Genomic DNA, 26,636 nt, shown 5'->3' on the forward strand with positions numbered 1-26,636 from the left:
GGTGGCAAGAGTTCTTTCTTTATGATTAATTTAGGGTGGTATAAATAAAGACAATGGGAGGATACAGTCCAACACTTTGTGCCATCTGTGGGTGGAGTCACAGCATAGCATCCACAAGCTCAATGCCATGACCCCACCCCCATTACACCATTATGCCATGTACCCTTCATGGCACTACTCTAGCACAGTGCCCAAATAGCACAGTGGAAGGGGCATCATCATGCTGCCCCACTGCAACTATGACGCCCTTCCAGGGAGCAGAAAAGAAGTTGCTTTTCGCAGCTTCTTTTTGCTACCTGCAGAGACTATGGCATGCGATTGCCTCAGCCCCAATGTGGAACAAAAAGGGGCCGTATCCCACTGCCCATCTGTACAGCCCCAACAAGAACAGTCATGACCAATCCATAGCAAGTACGGATAGTCAAAAAATATAAGAGCTTAGTGCACAGCAAAATAAACCGATTTATTGCTCCCAGATTCCAGTCAAATTTGGGCTCCCCCCCCCCTGGTTTTATCACATGGCTTTTTACCAAAACCACCATCTGGGTACAGCCTGGCTCTAATACTGCTCCCTGAACTCACTTTGGTGGCCATTTTTCAAAGTCGGAAAGCCCCTGACTTTGAAAAATGGCTTCTGAAGCTAGTTTAGGAACCAGTATTGGAGTTTGGCTGTACCCAGATGGCAGTTTTGGGGTAAAAGCCATGTGATTAAACCAGCAAGAAGCCTGAATTTGGCTGGAATGTGGGAATGGTAAATCGGTTTATTTTGCTGTGCGCTAAGCTCAGGTCTGCTGAATCAAGGCAACATCCTGTTTTTTAAGATCCATCAAACAGGACTTGCAGTTTAGTCAAGGGTATCTAAAATTCTCAGCCAGGTTGCTCTACTGCCTGTCCAGACTGCCAACCCCAGGATTCCACAGAATGCAGCTTTGGACTAGGATTTACATCTGTGGGCAAAAGGGCTTTGCTCATGAAATATGCCTTTACTCAGAGTGCATCTGCACTGTAGAAATGATGCAGTTTTACATCACTTTAAGTGCCTGAGCTCCATCCTATGGAATCCTGGGATATTTTACAAAGACTAGCCTTCTCTGCACAAGAGTGCTGGTGTCTCATAAAATAACAAACCCCAGGATTCTGTAGGATGGATGCATGGCAGTTATAGTGATGTCTACAATGTAGATGCACCTTGGTTGTAGATGATCTCTCCAATATATCTTCTGTATCATGTTTTCAGGGCTGCTGCAGGGATGAAGGGGCAGAGAAGCCTGCTTCTGCCAGATGTGCCTAAATGTGAATCTGAATCATAAATGTTTTCACAATGATAATTCATTTGCTGCAGTATTGTTAGGGCCCATTCAGACTACCTTTTACCCCGGATTAGAAATCGATTCTTCCATGTGAAGTTCATATTGGGTCCAATTCTGTCACAATCCATTTCAAGGCATGCACAAGGAAATGCCCTTTAGCCCAGGACATCCAGATTCGGGGTAAAATCCATCTTTTAAAAAAAAAAAAAAAACAGGTTCTGCTGAATATGAACTTGCCCCCCAATCATGATCTGGGCAAGTTCAGGGAGGGATTTAGGTCAGAGGGCAGGCAAAGGGCAGAGCATTCCCTCCCCTCATCAGAGAAGGAGGAGGAGGAGGACGGAGCCTCGGGATTGAAAAAAGGGTAATGAGAGGAGGCAAAAAAGGGTAATCAGGGTGAGAGGAGACTCAAGGGTGACAGGCTGCAAAAAGGGGAAATGAGGTGACAGGAGACTCAAGGGTGAAAGGCTGCAAAAAAAGGAAATGGGGTGACAGGAGACTCCAATTGATTCCATGGGTCTACTTTAGTTGGAACTGACAGGTCACTCTCTCTCAGCCTCAGTGGAAGGCAATGGCAAACCTCCTCTGAAGAGAATGTAAGCAGGAGGAAAAGGGTCAGTTGAGTTCAGGTCAGAGGCAGGGCACGAACAGAGCTCGCATCAGGCACCATCCCCCCCCCCTTTTTTTATTTTTTTAAATTATTTTTGACAAAAATGTGCATGTTTTTTGCTTGAGGTAGATATATAGATAGATAGAACATGGCTAGCTGCTTGTTCACTTTCCCTTTCATTTCCCCGCTTCTAGCAAAGGGGAAATGTTGCAAAGAGTACTTTGCAAAAAAAAACAACACGACTTTTTTTCCTTTGCGAAAGAATGCTACAATTCAAATGTTACAACGTTGCTCTTGTCAATTTGGCAAATTGGCAAATTGATACATGCTTTTGCTACTGTCTCTAAGGAATTCAGGGGTAGCCCTGAATTGCTTTTCAAAGCAAAAAAGAATGCATGGCAATCACATCCTTTACTGGCATTTGTGAGGTGTGGAATTTATTATTATTATTATTATTATTATTATTATTGCATGTGTATGAGGCATTCTGGGGTGGCAAGGAGGGGGGATACAGGATGCAGAGATGGCATTAGCTTGCATTTTGGGGTTGAAAATGGGGCCAAGGGCAGATCATAACCTGCACTGACCCAAATGCCCACAACACACACACACACACACACACACACACACACACACACACACACAAAAGAGGTTTTTAAATTTGACAAAATGTGTGCATTTTGGTGCATTTTGTGCCTGGCTCTTTAAAAAAAAGGAGGGGGGAAGCACACTTCCGATGCCCCAATGAGTGCTGCAAACATCACCTATGATGATCGCTTGATTGACAGCAGGTGCCTTCATGTTAAACCCGATTTCCCCAAGAGGGCATTCGGGTTAAAATGCCCCTGATTTGTAGTGGGCACTTGCTTATGGAGAGATTCGGGAGGGGGCCCCCCGAATCTGCCCAGTTCCTTCCAGGGAAAGAGTGCCAGTGGGAATGGGGCCTTAGTCTCTGGTAACAGGAATAACAAAGAGTCACAATTCAGGTTTTATTCTCAAGTGCTGGATTTACCCAGAAAGTCATTATGAGCCAGGCACTCAAAGGCAAGGAAATGCTTACTGGCAATTGTATTTTTGTTCAGATGTATGATTTAAGTGCTTAATGTGCAGTGTTGAAGTGAAAGGAAGTGTTGAAAGAAACAACAATGACAGGTAATTCCCAGCATTTCCTACACAGAGTAATACAAGCAGAGAAAGCTGATTCCTGCCAGGCATCTAAACTAAACCAAGGCCCTTTGTTTCACAGAGAGCTTGGATGGATGTTTTTAAAGTAGTTGTTATTACAGGAAACATTTAATGACTGTGCCAAGTCCAGAAAGGTCAGCCTTAATATCACCTCCACCCTTCCCCATTTTAGCTTATTTCAATAAATCTATTACATTTGGATCAATGATTAAGGACGTTTGGTTTTGTCAGTGAATTTAATGCCTTTGCAAAATACCAGAACATCCACTATCTGTTATTCTTGGCATCAACAGTTTAGTGCACATTAAAAATATTGCATGTAAAGTACATTTTAGCAATATAGCCATCTAATTATGATTTTGTTTTTCATATGACAAATAGGTTTTAAAATGATGCAATCTGTCATCAGGAATGGCAGTCTTCCATTAGGACTGGAACACATTGGTCAGATTCTTAGAATCCAATAAGTTGTTACTTTATTTGCATGGTTAGCAGCTTCATCTGGTTTTCCTCCCTGAAAAATAAATACAGATAACCTGCACCATACGCAGGCTTCTCTTTCACAGCTTTCAGCATATGCTGAAGCTGCAGCACAATGTTAATAGTGGCGATGCGCCGCATGCACATGCCTTATTTTTTTTAATGGGGCATGAGCATATGCGAGTTTCCCCTTACGCAGGGGGGTCTGGAATGGATCCCCCACATAAGGGAAGGCAGAACTGTATTTGGTACACTTTCACACCACATAGGTATAGCACTATGATTCCACATTAACTGCCATGGCTCCATCCTATGCAGTCCTAGGATTTGCAGTTTAGGGAGTTGTTGTTGTTGTGTGCCTTGAAGTCATTTCCAACTTATGGTGACTCAAATGCAAACTACAGGGCTTTCTTGGCCAGGCTGGTTCAGAAGGGGTTTACTTTTGCCTTCCTCTGAGGCTGAGAGTATGTGATTTACCCAAGATCACCCAATGGGTTTTCATGGCTGAGTGAGGATTGAGCCCTGGTCTCAGCCTTGTAGTCCAACACTCAAAAATTATGCTGAGCTGGCTCTTGTTACCTGAAAAGATGGGGGGACTTGGGGTCCCCATCAGCTATGTCAATATCTCCTCAAATGTTGGGGGAACTGCTTAGCTTAGAGAGGACAGCAAGAGGTTGGCTACCCTAAGGGACCATTTTCACCTATATCTATTAGTACTAATTGAAGGAGGATTCCATGTGTGGTGATTAAGGAAGGTTTTATTTAGAAATACAGTGTGCCTGTGCCATACGCGGGCACACCATACATGGGCATGCCATATGGGGTTTTCAGCCTACACTGAAGATGCACAGTGGGAAAAACAATGTTTTCAATGTGGCTCGAGCATACACACTTTTTCCCTTACACAGGGTTCAGGAATATACCCCCCCCCCCCGCATAATGGAAAGGCCCACTGTATACAAAAGAACACACAAACAGACAGTAACAATTCAATCTGGGACACCATACAAGGCAAACCAAAATGAAGATATGAAGATTGGATAGCAGAGGCTTAGAGTTGTACAGAGAGTAATATTTACCAGTCCTGAAGAAGAATCCATGGAAAGCATGGTGTGGTTCAGATGGCCTCTGAGGGCAATGTAGGAAGATGAAGCTTTGGAAAGTTGAACAGAGCTCCAGTAGGTGGCAACTTTATGCACAGAGTGACCATGGATTGGATATTTATATCCTGTTTGGTGCCCTCAAGGGGTATTTAATGTTCCCAAATGAAGTACAAAGAGTGAGTGCTTTCTTATAGAATTGACAAAAGGGCAAATCCCAGTTAATGGTAGTAACTCCAGATTAACAAAACAGTGATTGGACGTAGGACAACTCCAAGACAGATGGATAAGGAAGTTGGCTGGGAACATGTCAGGAGTTAGGTAGGAGATGCGGTCTTATTTGCCTTAGTCACTGCAATGGGATCACCTTTGTCTCCAGCGCAGGAAGACATGTGAAAAACCTGGGGGGGGGGGGGGGAGGATGGAGGGATCAGCAAACCAATTTAACCTTTATTTTGGTATCACCAAGATTCTTCACAATGTGCCTTTCCCATGGGAAACTTTGCAGTGTTCCAAAGGTCATTGTGACCTATTAAAACATGTCTGGCTCTAGATATAAATATATGTAACCCCACATACAGTGCAGGGGGTGTGTAGTATGCTTACACTGTCTTATTTAGGAAGAGATGTTTAGAATTCTCATCCAGAATGCTCAGCTGCCTCCTAACATTACAAACCCAATGATTCCATAAAATGCTGCCATGGCAATTAAAGTGGGATTATATGGCATAGTGGTTTGAGTCTGTAACTACAACTTTGGAGACCAGGGCCATTTAAACCCATTGGGTGACCTTGGGTAAGTCACACTCTCTCCAACTCAGGGGAAGACAATGGTAAACCTCCTCTGAACAAATCTTACCAAGAAAATCCCATGATAGGTTCACTTGAGGGTGGTCATAAGTCAGAAACAACTTGAAGGCACACAATAACAACAAAATCATGTAGTATGACTCAGCCCTGGGCTAGCATCTTTTCTTCCAATTTTCAGTAGCAATCACAGCAAACAGGGAGGGAAGATCTGATTTGTCCTCCCCCAGTTGCAGTTCTGAATAATTGCATCCCAAAGCTGGCCAGTGTGGTGCAGTTGTTTTGATGTTGGACTAGGAAACTAGGAGTCCAGGGTTTCAATCCCCACTCAGTCATAGAAACTATTGGGAAGCCTTGGGCAAGTCACACCATCTCAGCCTCAGAGAAAGGCAAGGGCAAACCCCGTCTAAATAAATTCTGGCAATAAAACTCCTTGATAGGTTCACCTTACAGTCACCATAACTCAGAAATTGCACAACAACAACAACAACAACAAAGCATAACAAAAATCAGTATAATAATCATCTCGCATCATAACAACTGTCAGACTTAAGAAGAAAACTCCCACTGGCACCAACAGGAACTATTTTTTAAAAAATACAAATAGTAATACAGGAGTCCTTATGTGTTGATGACCACTTACGGATCTGGGCTATGGGGAAGAGTTAAAGTTTCCCTACCAAAGGCTGAATTTGCATTGCATATGCTATTTAAAAAGTCATTCACACAACTGCTAATTGTGTGAATCGTATCTTATATAATTTGGTCCAATAATAATCTCAAGATATTTGGCTGGTGGCCAAGGCAAAAGATTAGATGGTGCCCTAATTCAAATTTCTAGACTGAGTACATTCTCTTAATAAATTATTGATTGATAAGTCATCACCTATGTAGGTCCCACTGGTTCAACTGACCTACTTTAGTTGGGACTAGCCATTAGGTTTAGGCCAAGGGATCTGCCTAAACTAGTTGCTGAATTTTTACTTCAGCATTGCTGATGACGCAATAACCTCCCATGTGTCTGAGGGCAGCGTATTGAATTAGGAAAAACAGAGCAGGATGATTTGGGAGGATCAGGGCAATGGTGGGTGGTTGCTGCCTCATGAGGCAGCTAATTCAGTCTGGCTAAAGGAAAGACTGTCCTTGTATGGAGGACAAATGAAGTTCTGCTCATGGAACAAAACTTCCCTGCCTCTGTATTACCGATGATTGATACTGAAATAAGAGTAACCAAACTATTGCTATAGCCTTATAGAAGTATGGAGTTGGAAGACTCCACAAGGGTCATCCAGTCCAACTCCATTCTGCCATGCAGGAAGACACAATCAAAGCCCTCCCAACAGATGGCCCTCTATCCTCTGTTTAAAACCTCCAAAGAAGGAGACTCCACTACACTCGGAGCGTACTATAGTTTGCATTCCAGCATATTTATTATAAGTTAACAAATATCCCAATAACTGTAGTTCATTTAGTTCCCTTCTTGTTAATTATAGTGCATTTAAAAGAATGAATGAGGTGTTGAGTTTGGGACTAGAACACTGGAAGACAAGGATTCAAATTCTCTCTTAGCCATGGAAGCCCACTGGCTGTCTTTGGGCAAGTCGCATTCTCTCATCCTAAAAGGAAGGTGAAGGCACATAAGAACAATAATAGATTTATTGGTTTGCTGCAAACTTTTAACAGTAAACTGTGATGTGAAGCTTCTAAAAATGAACTTATGGAAGAATATTAACATTTATTATTGAACATTTCTCCAAAGTATCTCATATGAATTGTCCCAGCAGTTTTTGCACCCCATTGTAAAGAAGATCAGCATTATTCACACATGCCAGAGACTTTTGGAGGAGGATAGTGGAAGGGGTTAAGCAGAGACAATCTGAACACCATGTTATGATTTCTCCACTTTTGAGACAAAATTGGAATCTGGAGTTTCCCTGCCTGCTCACACATTACTCATTCAGTCAACACTAGACCTTTTGACTATGGTTGAGTATGACTTGGCAAATAAATGCAGTACTTCATCACCTTAAGGAGCACCTTAAAGCCATGGTGCTGCGGCTATCATGCCATTTCCAGGGCACAAAAAGGATCCTGTTTTGCAGCTCCTTTTTGCACCCTGGAAAGGCCAGATCAGGGTCACAGTGTGCCGTTGTTGCAGCCCCGATCCGACACAGCTGGAGGCAGCTGCAGGCTGCCCCTTAGGAGTGCTCTGCACAGCCTCGTAATGTTGTGAATAATGCTGAGGGAGTGACTTGTACCAGTGGTGGTAGTACCAGACAGCACAGTGAAACGTGTGTGTAAATAGCTGCCCAGAATCACTATAGACTGCTCTGGGTTTTCCTCAAAAATCCAGAGCAAAAGGTAAGTCTTTTAAACCCCTCTTAAGGCAGAGATGGGATGGATTTGATGCAGAACTGGCCTCACATCATGCATTCACATTGGGTCCTTGGCCCTGCATCATGAAGACAGGGCACCATGAGGGGCAAGAAACCAAGTTGAATGGCCCATGGCGACATTCCTGAAGATAATTAGTGTGTGTGAAGTGGGCAATAGGAGATTTCTTCCCATGCAAATACCAAACACAGGGCGGTCCTCTCCCCACCATTTGGGTTTGTGATGGGATAAGCAAAGGATTAGATTTCCCCTTCTCCACACCATAGTCTAATTTGACTCCATCTTCCCTATGTCAGCTATTTGTGGGAGATGAAATGCTGCAGTGCAGCACCAAAGCACATGATGAGTGTCACATCTAGCCTAGACATTTGAGCCAAACCCTTTTGTTAGCATTGCATTTAATAGGCTACAACTTGGATTCCTTTGCTATACCAAATTGCTGTTCGTGCTCTTTATTAGTCCTTTCTGGACAGACATGAAAACTTGGGATTCAATCATTAAATTTGCTTTGGGGCTGTTCCAAATACTGATAAGCTATTTTTCACCTGTACTATTTCAAATTGTAGGTGCAGATTCCTATGATGTAATGCTTTCCCATGAAAAACAAATGCCAGCATACAGAAAACCATATGTCAATGATGTGCTTGTCTTCTGTGTGAGGGAAGAACTATTTTTACAAAAACATCTGGACATTTCCGTAGTCTTTACAGTAATCTCTAGTCATTCCGATAACACTACTATAAAAGGATTACCTGGGTATTTATCTCTTGAGTATCATTTTGAAAAGCAAATTAATTTTATTTTATTTTATTTGCAATACATGTGAAAGTTGCCATGAAAATCCCAAGCACTTCATATTTAAAATACATTTGAAACTACATAGACTATTGTAAAAACAAAACAAAACAAAACACAGTATTAAAGATCAATGCAATCAACTCTGAAAAACTAACATTTCCTGGAACATTTGCATCATATGACACCGTGTGTAATTACAAAGGTATTTGTTGAGTACAGAAAACTTACTCTACTACTGCCTCTCCAGAACAATAATCATCAGTAACTGTCTATTTCCAGGGATATGGATTATGAAATGAAAATATCCTGGACTTCCTTGACACAGATTTGGGAGTTCAAGAAGAAAGATCAAATTGCATAGTACACATTTTCCGGTCCAGGCTAAAACTCTTATAAATGCTGAAACATCATACTTCTTTAGATTAGCAGAAAAGCACATGGAATATGGGTGCCCCCAGACTCTTCTTTTTGATGCTGCTAGTGCATTCTACACTCCTACAAGACTCAGGTACTGTGCCCATATTGCCTTGGCTTTGGGGGTGGGTTGTTGGCTTATTAAATACCAACAAATGTGGACTGGTGAAACAGTTGAACCTAATCAGAGTAAATATAAAGGAAAATACTAAAGAAATGATAAATTGCAAAACTATGGTTGGATTCCATCCATCTATTTGATTCCTGATTTCATGTATTTCACATGCATAAGGACCAAAATAACAATAATAACAAAAGTGCAAGGGTATGCAAAAATGTGCAAGGATATTTATTGTGAAAATACAGTATGCACACATTGAGCTTATGTGTCTTCAGGAATCCCTTAATGATTAGTAGGAGTGTGTTCCATCTTCTCTCATTGATTAGTGATTCCAAAAGGCAGACTTTACATTATACATTAAACTGTGTAAAGCCTTGACAGATCAGCATTGTTGTTGCTATTGTTGTTGCCGCTGCTGCTGCTCTTGCTGCTCTGCCCCTGCTTTATCCCCATATTTCAAGATAGCATTTCATTAAAGGGAGGGACTATGTGAATATGTTCAAAAAAGTGGTTGACAAGCAAGCTGTAAATATGAGGGTCCCCCCACCCCACACCTTAGAAACTACATGAGATTAATAGAGATTGCAGAATTACTTTTGTGGGATACATAGTTTGGGAAAACTGCTTTTTTAGACTGTGATTCTCAGACCCTACCAATTTTGGTGAGGTAACTGGCCACACTGTTAAGGGAATTCTGGCATATTTAATTCAAATATCATTTCCAAACTTTCATGTTGAGGGATTACTATAGAATATAGATAATAATTCTTCCCAAATCTGCATTCAGTTAACTGAGGTGTTTATGACACTGAAGTTTTTGCAGCTTTTTGCAGTTCAGTTCCAACATGACTGCGGGTCCAAGGGTGCGAATTCACACTAAAACGTGATGTGTTATCTCATGTGATTGCTTTCTATGGGGGGTTCTTATGAGGCGCTTCCGCATTCAATCTGCACTGACTCCTCATTTTGGTGAATTCGGAAACAAGCGAATTCACCAAAATCTGCTTCTAAGCTCACTTTGATTTCACTTCGAATTGGTCTGGTGTGGAAGATCACTCCAATGTCTCCCCCCCTTGGTCCCCTGTGTCCTGCTCCTTCATCCCCCTCCTCCTCCTTCACCCCATCTCGTCCTCTCTGCCACCCTGCCACCCATCCCATCATCCCCTGCCTACTCCTGCATCTCGATCTGCCCCCTCCTTCACTCTGCTACCTATCCCATCATCCCCTGCCTGCTCCTGCATCCCGATCCGCCCCTCTCCTTCACCCTGCCGCCTATCCCATCATCCCCTGCCTGCTCCTACACCCCGATCTGCCCCTCCTTCTCCCTGCCACCTATCCCATCATCCCCTGCCTGCTCCTACACCCCGATCTGCCCCCTCCTTCCCCCTGCCACCCATCCCATCATCCCCTGCCTTCTCCTACACCCTGATCTGCTCCTTCCTTCACCCTGCTGCCTATCCCATCATTCCCCACCTGCTTCTTCACCCCGATCCAGTCCCCAGTGACCCCCTGCGACCTGCCCCATCATCCCCTGACTGCTCCTTCACCTCGATCCTGGCCCCAGTGACCCCCTGCAACATATCCCATCATCCCCTGCCTGCTCCTACATCCCTATCTGCTCCCCTCCTTAAAATTCTTTAAAATTCAGAGCAGTATAGATCTAATGTCTTTCTCTTTTGTTACAATTACTTCATCGATGTGTTTTTTTAAAGGTGCCCAAGAGTTGCGTTTAGTAAATGCATGGAACAGATGTGCTGGAAGAATAGAGATATTTTATCAAGGAGCTTGGGGGACTGTTTGTGACGATGACTTCTATATGGAGAATGCGCATGTAGTGTGCAGACAACTTGAGTGTGGGGAGGCAACCACGGTACTGGGATGGTCTTATTTTGGCCGAGGATCTGGAGATATAGTCCTGGATGATGTGAACTGTACAGGAAGCGAACCCTATCTCTGGAACTGTCAGCATGCTGAGTGGCTCGTACATGACTGTGGGCACAATGAAGATGTCAGTGTTATCTGCTCAGGTAACATTGCTCTATATTCTTTCAATTGTTGTAGAATTCTGAGCTTCAAACAATATTCAGATACATCAAGGAAGGATATTTCAAGGACAAAAATTATTGTAAACAAAACAACCACCACTGAATGCACAACACAGCTGATTTGTTCCCGTGAAACATTCAAAAGGTTCCAATCATCACATAGTTTAATAAATGGAAATGTAATATATGCAGAGTTATGCTGACACACAGTACTAATTATTTTGGACAAGCATAATATTTGAATACCTGACAACAAGGCTGTAGTTTCCAATACGCAACCAGATCAGACATGATTGATTCCATAGATGTTATTCTTTTTTAGTTGTGAAAACATAGATATCTCAAGAAAACAAAGATCATCATTGGAGGGACTTAATAATCCATAAAACTTTTATTACATCTAGAATTGGGTTATTGTAACTTGACTGATCTAATATTAGGGTCTAGTAACTGATTATTTGTTATTTTTTTCTAAAGGGTGACATATTACTATAAGCAAGAGAAAGCAGAAATATTAACATTTGTGTGTCTCTTTTACTGGTTATCATATACAGGTTGAATATCCCTTATTTGAAATGCTTGGGACCAGAAATGTTTCAGATTTTTAATTTCTTATTTATTTATTTATTTGTATTGAGGAATATTTACATATAAATAATGAGATATCTTGGGGATGGGACCCAAGTCTAAATACAAATTTCATTTATGTTTCATATAGACCTTATACTCATAGCCTGAAGGTAATTTTATAAAGTATTTTTAAAATAATTTTATTCATGAAACAAAGTTTGTGTACATTGAGCCATCAGGAAGCAAAAGTGTTGTTATCTCATCCATCCAATGAAAAATATTGGATTTTGGAGTACTTTGGATTTTTAAGGGATACTCAACCTGTAATGAATTATTATTAGTTACTGTGCAATTTTGGTAACCCATGTGTCAGTTATGAAATGTCTCACCAATATAACTAAACTCCATGAGAACGTATCTGCCAGTGCCAATGCAAGCAATCTCAGTGGTGCATACTTAGCCCTAACTAGAAAGGTTTTCATTGAAATTACATATGACAGAACTGTAATCTATACAGTTCAACAGCTATCAAAGTAACCATTTCTTCTCCTGTATTCACAGATGCTGGGCTTCTCCCAACAGGCAAGTCTGTTTATTTATAGCACATATAAAATGCCTAGTTCATGGTTGCTTTCTAAAATGCAAAAAATATGGGATGCCAATTACATTCTACAGCAGGGATGCAGAACCTTTGAACCTCTAGATGCTTTGTACTATAACTCTGTGCTGCTTAGGGTTTCTGGATGTTGAAGGCAAATCATTGGCAGGGGGAAGTTCTTCTCCACATCTGTTCAAGTGGAAGGTAGCCATGATATCAGTCAATTTAGGAAGCTTTACAGTTACTTTTTTGTTTGTTTCTCACATATGTATCTCTCTCTATCTTGGCAGGATCATATAATACCGAAACACCAACTCCAGCCCTTTTCTCTAGCTCTGATGAAGGTATGAATCTCAGAAATTAGGAAGAGTGACAAAAGGATACTACAGTTGATGTAGCTTCCATTTTCCAGCATTATTATTATTATTATTATTATTATTATTATTATTATTATTAAGCTTTATTTATATAGTGCTGTAAATTTACACAGCACTGTACATAGAATCTTTTAATGAGATGGTTCCCTGCCCTCAGGTTTACAATCTAAGAAGACATGACAAAAAAGGGAAGGGAGTGGAGGATGGAGCCAGAAGTCTATCTAGCCAGATGTCTCTTGTTGTTTCAGTCTGGTTATTTATCTAAGGTTGTGTTGCTCATACATTTAGTCAAAGGGCAGCAAAGCTGTGAGAGTTGTGTCCATGTTTACTACTGTGGAGCATGGAATACAATTTTGCCGTGATGGCTGTGACAAGACTGATGCAGATGTGATGTGCAGACAGCTTGACTGTAGAGTTGCCTATGAGCTTTGGAGCATGATTCTTTTGTTGAAGGAGATATCCTGGATGATTTTGAATGTGAAGGAAATGAGGCTATTCTGGGCTAAACTGGATCTTGAGTGAATTACAACAGTTGCACACTTTCAGAAGCTTTTGCGTCCAGTTTGACTAACCACAGTTTGTTGTGTTGTCCAGATTCAGAACTGTGGCTAGTCTGCCTTATGATTAATTTAGATGTGTTAGCTTTAGTAACTATAGTTTGAGGTTGGCTTATTTGAACCTAAACATATGTAATGTTAACCACATTTTGCTGAGACAACATAATGAACTGTGTTGAGGCAGAAACTAAGGTAAAAGCTTCTAAACTTCTCTTCTTTTGTAGTTGCACAAAAGAAATAGAGGGAAGGGGCTAACAATCACATGTCCCATAATTCCTCATTCTCATCCCAGTAAACTGGGGTTTAGCATGACATACGGATATGGATTAATCCTTTTTACAATTAAATGCAAAACTGTATATAATTGAAAGACATTACAAATGTGCTGCTTAAAAGTAATTTTTTGCATTTTCTGTCTAAGGTAGGTGGAGGAATTTTGCAGCACCTTTCAGATTAAGTGAGAGAAAACAGTTGGTAACATAAGCTTTCATAGATTTAAGGCTACTTCATCAGATGCATGAAATGAAAATGAACGGACTTTTAAAGCTATGAATGAGCAGGTTGTATATGTAAATAGCAACAGAAATGCAAAAAACTTGTGGGTATGGTGGTGAGGTGACAAGTTCAGTGTTAATGATGGTCAATGATTTTTGGGGAACAAAGGCAGCAAAAAAGATATTGCTCAAAGTCAAGGTAAGTAGCTAACCATATGAATAGTGGAGGGAATTATAAGAATGTAATGTGATGCCGGCTGGAAACCAGAAAGGAGATGTGATTAACTGAGCAAGAGAGCCCTCATGAGGCTGGTGTCAGGTAGGTGGATATGATATTTACTATTTGTATGCTGAACCTGCAGCAAAATTCCATCATCCATGTTAGGCACAACCCCCACAATCAAACTCTGTTGTTTATCTTTATGAATCTCCCTGTTGTTGTTGTTTTTAATTCCTGTTTCTGAACAGCTTCCACATATTATACAACACTAAAAGCTGAGGAAGTTTTTGAAACTACCTACACATCAGGTGAAACTGAAACAATATCTATGACTGAAGAACCTGAAATAGCTTTTGGAAGTACAGAAAGATCCAGAGTCACCAATGCACTGAAGAATGAAGAAACAATTACTTCAGGCTTGCCAACAATATCCCATGGTGCTGCAGAAGAATTAAACACAACCAATCCTCCATCAGTGCCTGGTACTGTAACTTAATTCAATGACTTGATTTCAATAGATGAGCAAGATTAGGTCAAAATAAATTCATAATTAGGACATAACCAGTTAGGGGATTCCTTTAATACCAGATGTACATCCTTACTCTTATGGGGACTGTGCCAGCGTTTGGTTAATGGATCCCTCCTTATCCAACTGAAAAACAAGAGTCAGTATGTAGAGAGATCTTGTAGCACCTTTGAGACTAACTGAAAGAAAGACGTTGGCAGCATGAGCTTTCATAGCTTCAATCTGCTTTCTTTAGTGGAGTGGAAACCAGAGACAGACACATATATGCCACTGGTATGTGAGAATGTCGATTCAAATTCAAAATCCTTTGTGTATGAACATGATGTGGCACATCCCAATGTCTTTGTTCACTAATGACCATTGTTAAAACTAGGCTTGCCAGTTTTTGGGCAACCAAAATGATGAAGGTCTGTAAATCATACCCTATCAGGAGAAAAGTAGGGAACTGTTTAGCCTGGAGAAGAGATGGTTAAGAGGTGATATGGTAGCCCTGTTTAAATATTTGAAGGGGTGTCATACTGAAGAGGGAAGAGGCTTGTTTTCCACAGCTCCAGAGACTAGGACAAGGAGCAATGGATTCAAATTACAGGAAAAGAGATTCCACCTCAACATTAGGAAGAACTTCCTGACAGTAAGGGCTGTTTGACAGTGGAACACACTCCTTCCTCAGAGTGTAGTGGAGTCTCCTTCCTTGGAGGTCTTTAAACAGTGACTGGATGGTCATCTGTTGGGAGTGCTTTGATTAGTGTTCCTGCATGGCAGGAGGTTAAACTCGATGGCCCCTGTGGTCTCTTCCAACTCTATGATTCTATGATCTATATGCATCTATGCAAATTTCAGTGCTCACACAGGCCAGCACTTGAATAAAGATTAAGTCAACAATGTGAATGTTTTTGAAACATATTCAAGGCATGCAAAGCTTTACCCTGTTTTATCCCAGGTCTGTTTGCATTGGCTATTCACATTGCCAATGATGCAAATCCTTTTTAAAAATTCAGGGAACATCCCGATATCAATTATTCTGGGTTAAGTGGGGGGGTTTGCCAGTCCCACCCCCACACTTAATCAAATGCATTTGAAATGTATCTGAAGAACAAAGATTCAGCCAGGATTCAACTCAGATTATTTTCACTGACTGAACAACCTCATTGTAAATAATCAACCATGACACTTTTTTCTTTCTCATCAAGCCTGCTGACATTATCTATCAGCCATTTTAAGATGACTGACTAGAGCCTCAAAATTGAATGTCAACACTTACATGTTCTGATATTTAAGTAAGATTTATCTTAATGTTTTACAATATTACTTGCATTTTCAGGCTCTCCAGCTACCACAGAAACACCAGTTATAACTGGTATGTATTTTGTATTGCAGTTTTAGACATAACATAAAAAGATTGAATGTACAGCACTGTGTAAATTTACAGCGCTTCATAAATAAAGGTTAATAATAATAATAATAATAATAATAATAATAATAATAATATTTTAAAGCTAAAAAGAAAGGAGTTTTGCTGTAAATTCTTCAACCAGAAAAGAAAGACACAAGATACGTTCCACATCATTTTCAGTTGTTGGAGTTTACAGAAATAAGACATGACTCATTTGACTGATCTGGAGCACTTCTTTCTTGTCTAGATTAAGCTTCAGTTTGTTTGCCCTCAACCAATCCATTATTGAGATCAGGTGATTTGGTTTGGAACTGATACAGTTTCCCCAGGTTTGGGTGGAAAAAAGTTCTGTGACATCAGCATTCAGTGCCACCAAACTCTCAAATTGTGGACAACCTGTTCTGTCAGTCTCTTGTATATTTTTAATTGCATGGGGATAAGATAAAACTCTTGGAACACCACAAGCTGATTCTAAGCCTCCCACCTATGATTCTAAGTCTCCCAGCACCACCTCTGACATTGCCACTCCAGAAAGTGTTGTGACCATTATAATGCAATGCCTACTAGTCCCATCCTAATGAAATGGCCTGGAAAGATAAGAGAGGAGTATATCACACGGAGGTTTTTGCAAGTCAGATCTGGGGTGACTGCAGGTCCAACAATGCAAATTCACGTTATAATGTGAATGTTTTATCACACCTGGTTGCCCTTCCGTTGCCCTTCCAAATTTAGGGGGAATCGAATCCAAGGCAAGTCACGTTATGTGGATTCAAGCAAAGCGGAATGAATGCAGATTTTATTACCACACCGGTGGGATTCAACAATTTGAATCGGTACCCTTGCGTATGCTCAGTGGGGGGTCTGAACGCATTGTGACCTTGTACGTTTCCAGGATGAGAAGGAGTGAAAAGGGGCGCATGTTCTTGTACCGTGTTTCGTGTAATTGCATGAATATTTGCCCCATGAATCTTTCTGTGTCTTCTTCATCCCCCTTTTTTATTTTCTCTTCCATTTCAGCAATTTCAACACACAGATAGATGATAGATAGATAGATAGATAGATAGATAGATAGATAGATAGATAGATAGAGCTGTATATTCATATTCACGCACATACACACATGTATATATTCCCAAAAAATGAGTTGCCCTACAAACACACCTCCTCTTCCAACATAGCAGCCTGGAAGTGCGCCTGAGGTGGGGGGATAGGAAATGGAAGAAAACCATAGCCCCCCCTCCATTGCAGATGGAAGGTATGGGAAGCCCAAGGTAAAAAACAAAGTTCTGCCCAGTTCACGTTATAACGTGAAAATGTTTAACAAGTGCATAACCCCCAGGAAAGGTTTCAGCCTTATCCCAGCAACAACGGAATGAACAACACCCCCCCTCAGTTGTCCTGAAAGTGAAAGGACCACCGAAAGGAAATGGGGGGAAATTGCAGCACTGCATCATGGGAAATTTGCAACCCAGGGGGGTTTGCAGTGGTGTACCAGAGCAGAAGCAAAGTTGCATTCCACACCAGACCAATTTGGAGTGAAATCGAAGTGAGCTTGGAAGCGATTTCTGTGAATTCACTTTTTTCCCGAATTCATCAAAATGAGGAATCACTTTGGGATCACTGTGGAAATGCCACGGAAGGAGAGCCCATAGAAAGGAATCGCATCTGATAACACATTCACATTATGACGTGAATTTGCATCATGGACCCGCAGTCACGTCGGATCTGAGCCGCAAAATCCCCCCAAAACCTCTGTGTGATAAATGCCATAGTTAATGGTACTGAAAATCTCTAAGTGCAGTAGAAGAAATAAACATACAGTGAATCCTTGATATCTGCTAAAGTTTGGTTCCAGGACTCTCTGTGGATCCCAAAATCTGTGGATGCTCAAGTCCCATTAAATACAATGGCATAGTGAAATTGTGTCCCTAATATAAAATAGCAAATTGAAAGTTTGCTTTTTGGAATTTATATCTTTCTGGAAAAAATTTCAAGCTGTGGATAGTTGAATCCAAAATCCATGGATATGGAGGGCTAACTGTATACTCTCTTGTCCTTCTGTACAAATGGGACTGTACAAAAGGGAGTTATATTGTCATCTTTGGTATACAGAAGAAAAGGAAGCACATACGTGTACCTCAGATAAATCATATTTGAGCATTTTGGCCAAAAGGGACTATATCTTGAGTTTATGGGTTTTCTCCTGCCTTCATACAGCATGAGTAAAAGGTCTAATAATTGTATAGTTTTCATTTTAACCATGTTTGCATATCAGGAACAAATTTTGACTTGTGAATTTTGATGAAATTACCAATATGGGAATATATGGAAGCTGTCCTTGTTACAATAGAGTGAGGCAGCTGTTTAAGTAGGCAGATGTTGAGGACCAGTGTACTAGGGCAGAGCTGGGCATGCCAAACAGTGTGACTTGTGTCCTCTAAGCCAGTGTGTTGTTAACAGGAGAAGCCATCCTATCTGAAGATTTGATACGGGTTTTGAACTGAATGGGATCACCCATAAATTTGCCCATCTCTTGTACACTGAATGAAAGGAGCTGTCATATTGTCCTTTAACTCAAGTAGCAAAAAGTCTTCAGCCAGTCTTAAATTAGAATATTTTATATTTGAACTCAACACAGTGTTTTTAAATAAACTCAGGCCAAGGCAGTCCAATTTCTAAACAAAATTGAATTACTAACTTCTTAATCCTACCAAATATATACAAGCCCATTAACATCAATATGAAGATAAAGGTTGAAATATTTAACATGGTATCTCATTTCTATTTAAATTAGGAAGGCCTCAGATCTCAGCTGAGAAGAGTGTTACAACAGGTAAGCATTAATGCAGATTTTTGTTTTTGTTTTTTAATTTAACAAAGATCATAAATACATGATTTCAAGTGGGAAGTAAACTGTTTACATTCTCTGTCATCTGTTGTAGAGCATTCTCCATTGGGAACATCAACAAGTCCTTTTTCCTTGCGACTGGTGGATGGAGAGAACAGATGCCATGGTCGACTTGAAGTCTATTACAATGGGAGCTGGGGAACAGTCTGTGATGATAGTTGGGACATCTATGATGCTGAGGTTGTGTGCAGGCAACTTGCCTGTGGAAATGTCATTGAAGCCCCAATAGGTGCCCGATTTCGTCAAGGTTCTGGCAACATCTTCCTGGATGATGTCCAGTGCAGAGGGAATGAATCATCTCTTGAAGAATGTTCCCACAAGGGATGGGGAGTCCATAATTGTCATCACAAGGAAGATGCCAGTGTTATCTGCTCAGGTACTTCCAATTACTTACTTTATAAATTGATTTGCCCTTTATCTGGCAAATGTAACATATATTTTTCAGTTCAACATATGAGCTAATGCAATGTTAAATGTCTTGTCTTTTTAATTTAGAAACGTTCCCATCTACCACACAGCAGAATCTTATTTCCACTAGTAAGTGATCATGAAACTTTTCCTTGCATTTTTTATAAAAATGACAGATTAGCATTATGCATATATTTAACAACTATACACCCGATGTACTAATGTTGCTGTGTGCCATCAGGTTGTTTCTGACTTATGGTGACCCTATGGTAAACCTATCACAGGGTTTACTTGGCACGTTTTATTCAGAGAGGGTTAGCCTTTGCCTTTCTCTGAGGCTGGGAGCATGCCTTGCCCAAAGTCACCCAGTGGGAATTCCATGAACAAGTAGGGATTCAAACCCTACAAGGTCATAGGCTACCTGTATCCAATGGACTAATGTGATATGATAACTGCAGAGATGTGAGTCTAAAGAATGGTTTGGCAAAAGTCCAACAGGCTGCATTTCTCACCACCATCACCACCACCAGATTGTTGCAAGGTCATGTGGAATGATGCAGTCCTTCAAATAATCTGGACACATGCTATATAGTACTTTGTAACCAACACTAAAAATTGTGACAAGAAATGGTTGCTCAGTCACTGACATTCATAATAAAAAAGGAGTCGTATGTTCCATCTAACCAGACCCTGTCAACAGTTAGAATTAACCACAGTTTCCAAACACTTTTGAAAGGCAGGCCCACATGGAGGGTGTTACAGTATTTCAAACTGAATGTAACAAAGGAACGTGTGAGGCATGTCCAGTAATGGGCATAGCTGGCACATTACCCTTAAGTGTGCAAAAATGCTCTTGACCATCACAAAAATCTGAGAATTGAGGTTCAAGATCTGGAGCACACCCAAAAAGTGTACTCCTGATCCAGGGTTTTCAAGTGCAGTATTACACCATTCTGTATAGATTTTTGTTTTTATGTTTTAAGTTAACAAAAGTCATAATTACATGTTTTCAAATGGGAAGTAAAATGTTTACATCCTCTGTCATCTGTTGCAGAGCATTCTCCATTGGGAACATCCGCAAGTCCTTTGACCTTGCGACTGGTGAATGGAGAGAACAGATGTCAGGGTCGACTTGAAGTCTATTACAATGGAAGCTGGGGAACAGTCTGCGATGATGGTTGGGACATCTATGATGCTGAGGTTGTGTGCAGGCAGCTTGCCTGTGGAAATTTCATTGAAGCCCCAATAGGTGCCTGGTTTGGTCAAGGTTCTGGTAACATCTTCCTGGATGATGTCCAGTGCAGAGGGAATGAAACATCTCTTGAAGAATGTTCCCACAAGGGATGGGGAGTCCATAATTGTCATCACAAGGAAGATGCCAGTGTTATCTGCTCAGGTACTTAAAATTACTTACTTTATACATTGATTTGCCCTTTATTTAGTCAAATATAAAATATATTTTTTCAGCTTCATAAGAACTCAATGCAATGTTATCTTTTTAATTTAGAAACTTTCCCATCTACCACACAGCAGAATCTTCTCTCCCCTGGTAAGTTGTAATACATTTTTTCATAACTGTCAGGACAAGGAAGATGCAAGTGTTATCTGCACAGATGTTTCCAATTCTTTTCTTTATACATTGATTTGACTTTGGTCTAGGCTTATGTATGAAAATTCTAAATCCTCTAGCAAGGAGTTGATGTAATGCTGTCTTTGTCTTCTTAATTTAGAAATGTTCCCATCTACTACACAATTGAATCTTCTTTCTTCTGGTAAGTGGTAATGAATCTTCTGTGTGTGTGTTTGTGCGCGTGCATGTGTGTGTGTGTATACACACAGAAATAACAGATTATGCATATATTTAAAGACCATACAACTAATGGTGTAATATAATACAATGAATACACAGGCCAGAGCCTGAAGTAATATGTTTAGAAATCATACCAGTTCACAAATTTTGAAGGTCTTGTAGAGGATCATTTGATTGAAATGATGGGCCTTTGGACATGAATCTTTGGAAGCAGGAAGCAGTGTCCTGGCGGCGATAGTAGGGCTCGGGACTGCGCACCAAATGCATGCTCCCGAGACCTACTACTTGCAGGTGGCGTCCTGATGGCAGCGTCCTGTCCTCATGGGTGCTGCCATCTTTACGTAAGGGATGCACAGCGTCCACACATCACTGTACGTCCATTACATCACGAATGAACCAGTGGTGCACTCACAATGTAACCTGAGCACCGCAAGAAGAACCCAGAAGTACCAGGTTCTTTTTACTCCAGAGGGATGTCGTGCGGTTGGGTGGCTGCAACGTGCTTCCGGAGTTAAAATGGGCACCTGCAGACCACCTTTTTCAGGCGGTCTGTACTGCATCTTTGGTTCCCATGTGCTGTTGATTGCTTTTCAGAGGGAGGCTGGCTCTGAACGTAGAAAGTACATTATGTTATCATAGCTGGAAGCTATGTGTGAAAGCTGGATAGTAAAGGAAGCTGACAGGAAGAAAATAAACTCATTTGAAATTTGGTGCTTAAAAAGTGCTACTATGGACTGTTAAAAAGCAAAATCAAACTTGAACTCCTGTTAGAAGTAAAGATGAAATTGGGGTTATCATACTTTGGCTATATCATGATACACTATTACTTATTGGAAATGATGGTAAAGCTTGGTAAAGTGAAAGGCAGTAGAAAAAGTGGGAGACCACACTAAAGATGGATTTATTAAATCAAGGGTACAATGGCTCTGTATCTGCAAGACCTGAGCAGGTCAGCTGACGACTGGTGATCTTCAAGGTCTCATTAATAGTCTACAAAAGTAAAAACTGTCTTGATGAGAAATGACAACAACCCTGGAAACTATTAAGAGGTTCAATAATTGCTAACTGTTTATTTCCCTGTCTGCCCTTTAAGGCTGTGACTGTTACCACATCTTGTTGCTCATTTTGCTCATTAATAATTGACAGAATAATAATGTGAAAAAATGCCAATCCCTTTCTTAAACTGGTTTTCAAGCATGGGGAAAGCAATTTTGGTCCATGATCCTGCCTGAAAATCGGGTGTGGAGTTTTTCTCCCGATGTCATTTTCCCATTATAAAGTCACAGTCCCAGTTAACAGTTTCCACTTGCTAAGGGAGAAAAAAGTGGGAAAGGGAGGAGGAAGACAATGTGAACATATTATAACTGATGGATGAAGAAAAGTGGTCTCTGAATGACAGACTCCAAGAGAGGGTGCAACCCGAGTATTAGTTTGGCCCAGTAGGCAGGGATACCTTAAAGAAGGTGCTGCACTTGCTGGTTGAGGTGAGAAGGAGAGGGAGAGCTGGGGAAGCGTTGCAGTTGCCAAGGCTAAGGAGAAGGTCCTTTTTATGCAATTTTTAAGTTTTCTTTCTTGTTTATCATGGATTTCCCATCCCAAAAATCTCACTGCAAACAGGAGGTCTGCATCAAGGAATCCCTTTGGCTTACTGTCGGAATCTATGCCTCTGATTTTGAGGGCAATTCACAAGGCCTCATGATGAAAAGCACTAAATAATTGTTCTTGCACACACAGATTAAGCTCTCCTTCTGTTGTCCTCTTTTCTTTAATAGTTTCCATAGCTAGAGCATTCAGTTGATTTAAGTATCCTGATGGCGGCTCCTTGCTATGCTGATGTGTCTCAACTAAACATAAAGCTCAAAAACATAAAACTAAACATAAAGCTCAGATAAAAAAAAAAAAGCTTAGAACTGAAATAATGTTACCAAATGCAATTTCTGGTAGTGGAAACATTCCTCTACAGTAGCTTTCCTCTCTGCTTTTAAAACTGCATGCAGTGCAGACGGGAGCAAACACTCTGCAGATGGTTTTGGTGTAACCCTTAAAAACAGTTTAAGTTTGACATCTTGTACTGCAGCCCCAGTTACATCTTCACTTTGCAAAACCCTAGCTAACAGCTGTTGTTGTAATGAAGTACCAGTGTGGTAACTCATGCTGTTCCCCCAAGCTGAGAGGCCAATGGTCTCACAGGAGTAGATTGGGCTGCTGTGGAACAGAAAGGTTCCCGTCTACTTGCTGCTGACAGCTTGTCAACTGAGACACCTGAAGGGACTGTCTTGTCCAATTCCCAGAAGGGTCCAGGTACCATTCAGGGACAGGAGAGGCCTGCTGGAGTTAACATGACAATGTCCTGGCTGGCATCCTTGCCACCTCCAGGCAGGTGGACCAGGTCTTTCCCATGGCCTTCAGTCTCTGGGAGTCCTGGCCTACCCATAGAGAGGTGCAGTGGTACACTTCACACTAAAAGGCAGACCCCCCCCCCCGAGGTGTCAGTGTGGTCTGCACCTCCACACATTCCTAGAAGTGCCCCTGACCTGATCCACAGGCATTACCTCTACTTCCCCATAAAGTCTTCTTTTCTAGCATTCCCTTCTAATCTTACAATTAGAACTGGGAGTCTGGAATTCACATAAAAGCATTCTTTCCCCTCTTCCCTTTATGCCTGGTAATTCAGTAACAGTATCATATTTTTCTACAATATTTTTAATTTCTTTAGTATTATCCTCATAGTCCATATCAGTCAGCAATCCAGGTTTGTGCAGATCAAACCCCAACTTTTCATACACTTCCATCACAGCAATTTAATGTTTGCAAATTCACTTTAGGCCCCACACTTGATGGGCACCACTTCTTTTTTTACGTCTTTCCAGCAGCTTCTACCAGGCCAACTATAACTGAATACAATTGGTGTTCCATATCCACAGATTCTTTATTCGTGGACTTAAATATCCACAGCTTGAAAATATTTTTTAAAAATATATACATTCCAAAAAGCAAACTTTGATTTTGCCATTTTATATATGGGGAGCCATTTTATTATGTTGTTGTATTTAATGAGACTTGAACATCCACGAATTTTGGTATCCACAGGAAGTCCTGCAACCAAACCCCAGAGGATAGCAAGGGCCCATTGTATTGCAAATACAACTGAACTTTAATTCTCAATATATATATAAATACTGAGCAGTTTTGCAAACAAGTCCTGCATTAGCTGCTCATAAGATACACTGGATTTTTGGGACATGTATCAAATTTATGTATAATTTTTATTAATATATATATATTTCTGTAGAGCAGATGCAACCTAGATTACCTGGATCCAATGGACTAATACCATATCAGTAATGTAGAGAGAGATGTGAGTCTAAAGAACAGTTTGTTAACATTTAGCCCAACAGGCTGCATCTCCTCCCCCCACTGGACTATTGCTGTGGACCCTAGAGCCTGCTAGGGTCATATTTTTATTTTAAAAATGTTTTGAGGGTGAAATTTTTTTTTCCCTACAAGGGGCTGCATTGAGGGGTGCAGCCCTCCAAAATGTCATAGAAGGACTAATGTGTTCTCCTAGCCTTCTGCCGTTGCCTACCATTGGTCTAAAGCAATATATTTACATAGCACACAGGTTCACAAATCTTGGATGACCCTTAGAAGTGTTGTGTGTTGACCTGTTTTAATCTTTTAAAATATGTTTTAATTTTTAAAAATATTTTAATTTAGAAATTCCTCCATCCTCTACAGAGAAGAGTGCTACAACTGGTAAGTACTGCTGAAGAGTATGCCGATGTGTGTGTGTGTGTGTGTGTGTAATATATGGATTTTTAAAATGAAAATCAATATCAAATATTATAAAACAGGAAATATGCTCATTATATTCTTCATCACCTTTTGCAGAGCATTCTCCTTTGGAGACATCAGCAAGTCCTTTTTCCTTGCGACTGGTGGATGGAGAGAACAGATGCCAGGGCCGACTTGAAGTCTATTACAATGGGAGCTGGGGAACAGTCTGTGATGATGGTTGGGACATCTATGATGCTGAGGTTGTGTGCAGGCAACTTGCTTGTGGAAATGTCATTGAAGCCCCAATAGGTGCCCAATTTGATCAAGGTTCTGGCAGCATCTTCCTGGATGATGTCCAGTGCAGAGGGAATGAATCATCTCTTGAAGAATGCTCCCACAAGGGATGGGGAGTCCATAATTGTCACCACAAGGAAGATGCCAGTGTTATCTGCTCAGGTATTTCCAAGTAGTTCCTTTATAAATTGATTTGCCCTTTATCTAGACAAATCTAATAGATAGATAGATAGATAGATAGATAGATAGATAGATAGATAGATAGAGGGGGGGTTCAGTATATGAGCTCAATGCAATGTTACCTTTCTTCTCTTTTCTATTTAGAAACTTTTCCATCTACAACACAACAGAATCTTCTTTCCTCTAGTAAGTGATGATGAAGCTTTTCATGCATTTTTATACAAATGACAGATTAATATTATACAGTCGGTCCACTATATCCTTAGATGTGTTATCCATAGATTCAGTTATCCACAGCTTGAAAATATTCTAAAAATATATAAAGTCCAAAAAGCAAACCATGATACTGCTATTTTATATACGGGACACTATTTTACTATGTCATGGTATATAATAGGGCATGAGCATCCACAGATTTTAATATCCTCAGGGATCATGAAATCAAACTCCATTGGATATCAAAGGCGCACTCAACATATATTTGTTGTGTGCAATTAAGTTGTTTCTGACTTATCACAATCATAACGTAAACTTATCACAGAGTTTTCTTGACAAGATTGTTCAAGGAGATTCGTCATTGCCTTCCTCTGAGGATTTCTGATTTCTGTGGCCAAGTAAGGATTCACACCTTTGTCTCCAGGGTCATAAGCCAACACTCAAGCCACTGACATGGCTCAATGCAATTGAATTGTGGGAATTGTAGTTTGTTGTGGCACCAGAACCACAGAAAAAGCTAAATGTCACGAAACTACAATTCCCAGAATTCCCCAGCATTGTGCCATGGCAGTTAAAGTGGTGTCAAACTGGATTATTTCTGTAGTGTGGATGCAGTCTTGACTACCTGGATCCAATGGACTAATATAATATAGTCAGCCCTTCATATTCATGGGGGTTCCATTCCAGACACCCCTCCCTGGATATAACAAAAACCACAGGACCCCAAGTCCCATTATTCCCAATGGCAGTGTGCCATGCACACAACCATGCTGGCATGGCCACATACATGTGTCACCATTGGGGAGAATGGGACAGGACCATTTGTGGATGCTCACATCTGCAGATGGCAAGCCTGCGGACGGCCGAACAGACTGTACAGTGGACCCATTAGGGTTTGGTTCCAAGATCCCCCGTGGATAACAAAATCTGTGTATGCTCAAGTCCCATTAAATATAATGACATAGCAAAATGGTGTCCTTATAAAAAATGGAAAATCAAGGTTTGATATTTGAAATTTATACTTTTTTGGAACATTTTCAAACT

The 26,636-nt window shown here is 40.7% G+C and overlaps 1 protein-coding gene across 1 annotated transcript in view; it reads left to right on the plus strand.

Moving 5' to 3' along the window:
- The window catches only part of LOC149318586 (scavenger receptor cysteine-rich domain-containing protein DMBT1-like), a 247,983-nt gene that overhangs the window by 187,558 nt on the left and 33,789 nt on the right, over nt 1-26,636 (plus strand). Inside the window, exons 23-36 of the mRNA XM_089508336.1 lie at nt 10,932-11,246; nt 12,396-12,416; nt 12,723-12,776; nt 14,329-14,562; nt 15,928-15,963; nt 18,794-18,832; nt 18,942-19,283; nt 19,403-19,444; nt 20,370-20,711; nt 20,823-20,864; nt 21,046-21,087; nt 24,843-24,881; nt 25,017-25,358; nt 25,521-25,562. Coding sequence (XP_089364462.1) covers nt 10,932-11,246; nt 12,396-12,416; nt 12,723-12,776; nt 14,329-14,562; nt 15,928-15,963; nt 18,794-18,832; nt 18,942-19,283; nt 19,403-19,444; nt 20,370-20,711; nt 20,823-20,864; nt 21,046-21,087; nt 24,843-24,881; nt 25,017-25,358; nt 25,521-25,562 — 1,932 coding nt within the window. The remainder of the gene's footprint in view (nt 1-10,931; nt 11,247-12,395; nt 12,417-12,722; nt 12,777-14,328; nt 14,563-15,927; nt 15,964-18,793; nt 18,833-18,941; nt 19,284-19,402; nt 19,445-20,369; nt 20,712-20,822; nt 20,865-21,045; nt 21,088-24,842; nt 24,882-25,016; nt 25,359-25,520; nt 25,563-26,636) is intronic.

This window comes from Sceloporus occidentalis, unplaced genomic scaffold (assembly GCF_023333645.1).
Source record: "Sceloporus occidentalis isolate IW3139 unplaced genomic scaffold, rSceOcc1.0.p SCAF_2, whole genome shotgun sequence".
In the NCBI taxonomy this organism is placed as follows: domain Eukaryota; kingdom Metazoa; phylum Chordata; class Lepidosauria; order Squamata; family Phrynosomatidae; genus Sceloporus; species Sceloporus occidentalis.